We start from the raw sequence: 8,770 nt of genomic DNA, 5'->3' as shown, positions 1-8,770 counted from the left end.
CTTAAGAGAGAAATTCCACGATCATTGCCTAGGCCATGGCTGGGCATTCTTCCCAGATGCTGCAACTGAGCTGATCCATATCTGCTGCTTTGAGTAGCTGCGGCAGATCAGTAAGCCTCGCCCAGGCTGCTGCTTGCTGTTCCCCAGAGAGATAGAACAAGTCTCCATGTGAGATCTCACGTAGATGACTGCACCTGCAGACCTCATACCCAGTTAGGAGGGGGGCAGGTTAGAGGGTTAACAATAATAGAAGCTGTGTATTGGAACAACAAAGCTGGGTACTGAATTCTGGTTACACAGTGCTTTTTATCTCACAAGTGCATTTTTCCTTACAATCTAAATAGATTTCTTACCAAATCTACATGTGGGAAGGAAATAGGGGTCATACAACAGTAAATGGTTTTGTTTTTAAACTAAAAGCAAAATGTTTACCTGTGCAAAAAAGAATTAATCACTGTTTCTCCATCTAAAAAGGTCTAAACACCATGTTTTGTATGTGTTGTAAGCATCTTTGCCAAGAGCCTGTGTGCAGAACTTGATCTGTACTGGAAGTGGTTGGAAATATTGTAGTATCCAAAGTAGATTCTATCACAAACTAGCTGCAAATTAAGTAGAAAAAAATTAAAATAGCACCACCTTTCTCAACAAATCTGCTTCCTGTTTGTCTTAAAAGCATTTATAGCTGCCTTCCTGACAAGGGCAAACATTAATTCCATTAACGCTGCATGGCTATAGAGCCAGGAGTCCTGCTCATACATTTTTTAATATTGGTAGTAGAGCAAATGGCAGAAAGTTTTAATATTGGTAGCAGAGCAAACTAGAACAGAATTTTGTCTAGTCACAGCCTGAGTCCCATGGTTAAGATGAGCAGCAGCTCCATTTAACAAATTGAATTTAGCTGGATCAACAACCAGTGCAGGTGGTATAAAGATGTATGGTATATATAATGTATCACATGGTTTTGTATCTGATCACTTAAATGTTGCTACATATACACAGTCTATTTACAGCCTGAGAAATAAGTTTCCAAAAATTACTGCAAATTAAAAATGGAAAAGAAAAAGTCCTCGCAATTGTTATGGAAACTTGCTTCCACTTAGCTGTTTTTTCTCCTTATGAACCTTTTTGTCTTTCAAACCACAGATGTGCTAGATCCAATACCAAAGAGTCAAGCTACAGGTAGAGAGAGGCCCATCGCCCAGGAAAAAGAGCCGTGGGAAGAGGAAGTGGACAATCTAGTAGCCTGGACTAACACTCTCTCTACCAAAGGATTAGAGGACTAAACTACAAGATCTCATATACAAACCAGAAACTTTTATTTTGATAGGTGATATAAAACAAATACATTTATGTCAGTCCTGTGGCGAAAATCCTAGACCTATCACTCAGCCCTTTTTCAGGCAAAACTCCTGTCAGCTTTAGGTGAGCAAAGGTGAGTAAAACACGCACAGGGATACTTTTCGCATCTGTGCAAACTCAGTTCCTTCACCCCTTCTCCTTTGTCTTCAGTGGGTTTGCAAAACTCTGATTGGTATGGATCTACACATGTCTCAGGTGCTACTACACAAGATGGAAAAGAAGATGTGCTAGCCTCTGCAGGACTTAGAACAGAAAACAACAACAACAAAACCTGATTGGATTAGTTGCTATAGATAACTGGTGACCCTGGATGCACACAGGGCTTGCTTATACTACTGCAGCAGCCAGATCCAGGGAGGATGGCACTGAGCACTCCCCATCCACCCAAGTGCAGGCATATGCCGCCCTGACTTGTCTGTGGGGCTGTGGAAACTATTGCAACTATAAATATTCTAGTAGTTGCGCAATGTATAAGGGAAACCATAGATCTGAGGATTGCACTGAGGAATACAAATATTCAGTGTAGGGATCCATTAGAAAAGTCAGCTGTATGAATAACATTTGAGAATGTGTCCTGATCCTGATACTTAAAGATGGGAAAGATCCACCAGTATCAGAATTTCATATCCAGCACACTTACAACATAATTGCCCACTAGCATGTATGATATCTGTTGAACCTACATCACTATGAATCTACATAGGAGGCAGCATGAACTGAAAGGAAGAAATGAGTGCCCGGATCATAGGAAAACCCAAGTAAGATTTCTGTTCCACCACAAGCAGTCTGAGACTCTCTTTGTAAACTGTAGCTGTGAGGATAAATACATTTGGTGATTGAAAGACATTTGAGTTACTTGGATGACAGGTAAATATCTAAGTACCTAACAGTGCACTGAACCTGGGGTCAGTTGAGCTGGGGTTGGTTCCTGGCTCTCCACTGACATGCACTATGGCCTTGGACAAGCCACTTCATCTCCCATAAACTTTGTTTCTTCTTCCACCCATTGCCTCTCTAGTCTATGAATATTATAAATTATTTAGATCAGCCCATCTCTCATAATGGGTTTGTTCAATACTTAGCCTAGCCCAGTAGTATTCTGGACTCCATAGGTACCAAAGATACAAATGGTGTCTCTATAAAAGTTCAGGCATGAAAGTTAAGACAATTTTTTCTTGGACAAAACAAGATCTTTGGAACTCTTCAGTGACTTCCTTCAATTATGTTTTTTTCTCAGCAATTTGAAACATTAATTTATCTGCCTACCGGGGGCTTTTTTCCGTTATACATTTTATAACCTCTAGTTCAGCAGCTCTGTGAGTTCTGAGATCAACCTCTTTGAACAAGGAACACATCCACGACTGTGCCAGGGAAAGAACAAAGTTTCAAGTTGCTCAGAGCTTTGAATGCACATCTGGGATAATTTATGAACTACTTGTAAAAAATATATCAATATTTCCACAAGCGGAGGAGAAAGGACAAGTAGCAGGCCAGGACAAGGATTAGTTCTGTCATTTGTACATTTGAGGTGAAAGAAGTTTACCGTTGTCCCTAGCCCTGACAACATTCTTCAGTAAACCATTCACAGCCCTAAAAGGCACAGGGCTAATGCACTCTGCAAAGCTGTAGCTAATATTTCAGCCTCTGAATGTGACTACTATCACATCAACATATGTGCAAAATTATTTCCAGCTCTGGATGCCTCCTGTAATTTTCAGTACAAATGTGGCTCCAGTGTTTCAGTATATATGGCTTTGCACTGCAATTTTGAGAAGTCACTTAAATGTAACACTTCTTTATGGGTTCCTTTTTGTGACCTATTCTTCATATGATATGCTGCAGGAAGAACAGAACCCAGTGAACGTGAGTAGGATAGGGACATAATGGGATATACTAGCTAGTGATGCATAGAGGGAGACGCTTGCTGATTCAAATGTATCTAATCTGGGTGGAAAAACTAATCAATTAAAAATACTTTGGAACTGATTCTGATGCATATATTTTGGTTTTGCAGCAGTATAATTTTTTATAACATGAGAATTTCTTCAAATTGGCTTCACTTTTCATACAATCAGAATCAGGCTTTCTAGCTTTCTTTTTTTAAAGCACAATGACCTCTAGATGGCACTATATTACTATGGATGCAGAAACTATTGTTTTCCCCCCAATCAAGGGAAATCTGCCCCTGGCTATTTTTAGTGACTTCTCTGCTGGAAGCCAGCTGCCAAAAGTATGGTTCTGCTTTAAATTGTTTATAACAGATCCTTAGTTTTTTATTAAAGACAGCATATTCTTTTGTGTGGGAAGATGTTTAATGTAGCATGGTACAACATCTCTTCAAGTGACTGTCTTCAGAAATTTTATTATGGCAAGTGCCAGAAGTTGATTGCATGCACATCACTTGGTTTTGTTATGTTCTCTTTCTTTTAATTAATTTTTACTCTGTAAGAACACAGAGTCCCAGAACAGTGGAAAAAGTGAGGGATCAAGGTAGTACCGTCTTTTCATGCATCCTATGTGCAAACAATTAAAAAATGCAAGGGAAGGAAGCAGATGCAAGAATGATGAGCCCTGTACAAAAATGTTGCATGAAACTTCATGACTTCTGCAAGCACATTGAAGGGAACATTAACAGAATAATAAAAGTATATTTACTAGTAGTGAATATACCTGCGGCACTGCCATGGCAGAGAATTTGTTTGCTAATCACAAACAAGGAATCATATACTGTCTTCAGTATAAATCATATTGCTGTCAATGGCACTAGTCCATGTCTGGCTGTGGGCAGTATTCCCTCTGGCTTTCTCTAGACTATAATGGCCTTCATTGTGAATAATCCCACTGAAGTCAGTGGAGCCACCTGCGGAGTATGAGGCTGTCTGAAAGTGCTCTGCAGCATTACTTCATATTAAGAGTATGTTGAAAACCATATAGGTTGAGCAAATGCTAGAAGGTATTTTAATAAATTGGTGGAGTCAAACAGGTCAATGGATAGTTCATATCCACAGATGGTATTTTCCACCGATACATTTATACAACCACGGACACAATGCTAACAACTGTAACATGCTTGTAAAAGTGTTAACCCTTTTAAATACCTGCACTTGCACTAGCATTAAAGGAAAGTGACCTGTATCACAATCTTGCTCTATACTAGTCTGAATCTAATGTGAAGCCTGAGATCACGGGGAAGTTATGAAACTGAAGAAAATCCTGCTTTCTAAAACCCAGAAACTACAGCAGGGCCCCCCTCCTGTTTTCCTTTTCACCACTGGTGTCCTGTGGCTTATCATCTAACAAGCAGGTGGATCAAAGATACCTGGCCAGAAACAACATATAACTGGTTGTAGTAAAGGGTGAGAAAATAAAAGTTGAATGCTCTCTTTTATCTTAAGTCCAGTATAGAATATGTTAATAATTTAGAACATCCTGGGACAAGAAGATAGCACTTAAAAGCATAGTGAAATAACAGGAGAGAGGCCTGGAAATGCTGTTTATAACCCAGCTAAATCAAACCAATCTCTCATTTGGAGGCAAATGAAACACAGGTGTGATCAGATTTTTAATTAGGTCAATGCTAACGGCAAAGTGCCCCACATGGACTGGAAGGTTAAACAAAAGTTCTACAAGCAGATGGTTGTCGGACCCTTTGTTGTGCTCTAGTTCTGGTGTGAGCTGGTCCTAAAGGCTTCGTGGCTTGTCGCAAAAGGATTAACCCAGTGTACGGAGGATCTGGCAATATAATAATTCCTATGTGAGCCCCTCCTTCCCAGCTGTCTGTGTGCAGGGCTACACCCTGACATGCAATTGCAATGAGCTGGGTGTCTCTTGGCCCCAACAATCTTCAGCAAATGTATCAGGGCTTTCGCTGTGCCAGCAACTGGCATAAATCAGGGCAGATTTCAGTCAGGGTCTGTATTATCTTTTCAGTCGTATAGACGTTGCACCTTCCCCTTCCCTTACCCATGCCCAAACCTGGAGACTGACCCAGCCAGGGAAAGGGGCACATCCTTGGTAAAGAGCAGCTCTAGAGGAGGCAGGGGATGCTCCTGGAAACTTCCATATAAGCACAAGGTTTCCATATGGGTCTCTCAGCCTTGGGGACAGCGGAGTACATTATTGTGATTGTAGGCACTGCATTTCCTTCCTGGAAATTGCTAACCCTGTTCCCCAGACAAGGACATAAACCCACATGGGTATCCTTAAAGAGAGAGAGAGATTTGCTGCAAAACCCCTCCTCTAGGCTATATTTAGCATCCTCAAATATATGATTAGCTGTTCTTGATCACAAATAGTACTCCCTTCAACAGACGTGCGTCTGCAGTAAAAAGTCATAGGCAGATGGACCTGGCATGTCCAAGTCTTTGAAAGCTTGTCCAGCTCTTATCCTGTTTCTGTTGGGCTTTGCAGACTGCTTTCCAAGTATCTGTGGCACAAGGGCAGCTGTCCATTAAAGAGGCAGACATCAATTGTTAAGTTACATTAGATTCCCAGGAAAATGCACATCAGTGCCATTCAAGTCACATTAATTTATCATGATTAATTGCGCAAGGAATATTGAATGAATAATTGATTAACGTCTTATTACTGCAACAGCTGTCTGTCATTATTATGCCTGGTGATTTGTGATTAACATTAGTCCCATCAGCTTCTGTGCTACAGCTCTGTGCGGACCTACCACCTCCATGCCATGATTTGGAGATGTCACTTCCCCTGCTCTGATGGTCCAGTGACTGGGCCTTAATTGTAAAGTGTAGGCTAGATAAAGACTAAACATAACCAAACTCCTGGTTTGGGGGTTGTTTTTTTCCCCTCTTCCTTCGGAGCATTTAGCCACATTGTCAGAGATGGAAGAAATTAAGCATTCCCAGAAACTTAAGCAAAAAGAAAGAAGCAAAGCTTCCAAAGAGGGCTATTAATCCAACCATCTAAGCAGGGCAGCTGCTAGGGGCTTCATATGGAGTCTGTGGGGTACTGACTTTTGCTGTGCTAGTTTGAGACTGTACCATGAGTAAAATTTGCAGAGCAGACCTTTGTCAGGCCTTCCCATACTACACAGGTAGCAGTTTTATCTTGCACCTACATATATGTTCCTCTCACTTGTTCAGTCACCTTCTTTTAAACTGGGAATAGTTCCTTTATATCAGAATTGCATAAACAGGGGCCTTAATTCCTACTTCTTCTGCACACGCTGCTCGTTCAGGACAAGCAGAAGGAGGCTGTGCCCTGGCTTCAAGGAGCTCAGCTCTACATTCAGCCAAGGACATCAGCAAAAGCTTAGCCCATCCACATGCTTATGTCTGACTGTTAGTTAATGTTAGCATAAATAACCTATTTCTGATGTTCCCGGTCAACTGTACTGTCTACCACCAACTTTCTCCTGATTTTTTTTAAAGCTTTTTTTCATGATGTTCCAAAGCTAGCTTTATTTCTGACACTCGCTAGCAAGTCACTGGTGTGGGAAATATAATGTACTGAGAAGGTGTGACTAATTGCAAAGGCAGGCCAGGCTTGGTGGACTCACTGCACAGAAAATTAAAAAGCTGATCCGACAGTGCCATAGAGTGCCAGATAGGCAGCAGCAAAAGAGAAGGAGATGTACACGTCTCTCCACCTGGGAGACAACCAGACTTTGGGGACTACACCCCGATCCCTTCCAGACAACCACTGACTTAAATTGTTAATTATACCAGGGTACGCCTGTCCAAAAAAGCCAGGCTGCATTTGTGATCAATTAGAGAAATAAAAGGAAAAATGCATGAGCTTCTGATCCTCAGGGCAGGTGTCCTTTCCCCGTTTCAAAATGGATTCATTATCATTCTTACCCCCTCTTCTAAACTAGCTCAAAGCCTAAAATTGTGACTTTTGCAGTGTCCTCGAACTAAGATGACAGCTGTAATTTCCAATAATAATCTTTGCCAGGACTTTCTCAGGAGGTTTTTAAGTACTTTACAATGGAAAGTATCATTTTAAAGATGGAGAAATTGTAGCCAAGCAAAGTGAAGAAATGTCCTCAATGTCACGGGGAAGGTTTGTGGCAGTCAGATACAATCTGCCTTCTGGGTCCTAGACCAGTGTCCTGCTCATGGGATGATGCCACTCATACAGTATCAAATTCAGCTGTCAGATGAATCATCAGTATAAAACCAAAATCACCCACTGAAGTTATAATTAAAAAAAAAAAGTATCTGAATAGGCAATGGCAATAAATAAGGAACTCAGAGAGAGTCCAGAGAAGGGCCATCCGTATGATCAGAGACTTGCACGGCAAGCCATATGAGGAAAGGCTGAGGGACTTGGGTCTCTTCAGCCTAAAAAAGAGAAGGCGGAGAGGGGACTTGGTAGCAGTTTACCGCTATATCAGGGGACTACATCAAGGGTTCAGTGAACAACTGTTCACCAGGGCAGCCTTGGGGAAAACCAAGACTAATGACCACAAACTCCTGGAACAGCGTTTCAGGCTCAACATTAGGAAAAACTTCTTCACAGTCAGGATGTCCAGACTATGGAATAAACTCCCTGCAGAGGTGGTGGCAATCACCTACCCTGGAAATCTTCAAGAGGAGACAGGACGGTCACCTCGCTGGGCTCACCTGACCCCAGTTGTCTTTCTGGCCTGGTGCAGGGGGGCTGGACATGATAATCTTGCGAGGTGACTTCCAGCCCTTTCCAATCCATGAATCTATGGTGGAATTTGACTCGATGAATCTCAAGTAACAATGATAGTTAAAGTACAGACTGATTAGGCAGCAATCCTGTCAGTGGCAATGCGTAGCATGTTCACAGGGGTGCACACATACCCCTGAGAGCGCTGGTGCACCCTCTGACAGCTGCACTTGCCGCTTAGGCAATGGGCAAGGGGACAGACAGAAGCATCGGTGCCCCCCCTGCAAACGCCGGGTGGGAAGGGGCTGCCAGGTGAAGCAGCCATGCTCCCAGTTGATGCACGAGCGCTGGCCAAGGAGCAGGGCCGTGGCCACTTCCACAAGTCCCATGGCTGCTTTTTGGTGAGTGAGATCAGCCATGGGGGGACCCCTCTGGTTGCTTACTTGTTGCTGGGGGTGGGGGGCACGTGCCCTCCCTGACTCAAGAGGCACCAGTCACCCATGAATCCTGTCTTACAGAAGGAACAACAACTGTTCCTCTGCTAGAAATACACCTACCACTTCAGTTAAACATATTATTGCTAATGGAGATTTATTTGATATTTGCCAGGACACTGAAAGAGCACTGCTCTAGGGCAGGAGTAGGCAACCCCTGGCACAGGTGCCAGAGCATGGCACACATGCATGGCAACCCCTGGCACAGGTTCATAGATTCATAGATTCATAGATTAAGGGTCGGAAGGGACCTAGTAGATCTTCTAGCCCGACCCCCCGCCAGGGCGGGAGAACAACAAAAACCCCAAAAA

At 42.6% G+C, this 8,770-nt stretch overlaps 1 protein-coding gene across 3 annotated transcripts in view; it reads left to right on the top strand.

Annotated features, from left to right (window-relative positions):
- The window catches only part of UBE2U (ubiquitin conjugating enzyme E2 U (putative)), a 34,608-nt gene extending 30,949 nt beyond the window's left edge, over window positions 1-3,659 (top strand). For all 3 annotated transcript variants that reach the window (XM_019528450.1, XM_019528451.1, XM_019528453.1), the window contains one exon: window positions 1,144-3,659. In XM_019528450.1, coding sequence (XP_019383995.1) covers window positions 1,144-1,283 — 140 coding nt within the window. In that variant the 3' untranslated portion in view covers window positions 1,284-3,659. The remainder of the gene's footprint in view (window positions 1-1,143) is intronic.
- Window positions 3,660-8,770: the final 5,111 nt, after the last annotated feature.

Source organism: Gavialis gangeticus, unplaced genomic scaffold (assembly GCF_001723915.1).
Source record: "Gavialis gangeticus isolate Ggan-Ray unplaced genomic scaffold, GavGan_comp1, whole genome shotgun sequence".
In the NCBI taxonomy this organism is placed as follows: Eukaryota; Metazoa; Chordata; order Crocodylia; family Gavialidae; genus Gavialis; species Gavialis gangeticus.
Note: the sequence above shows the minus strand (reverse complement) of the source record. Positions and strands in the feature narration are given on the sequence as shown.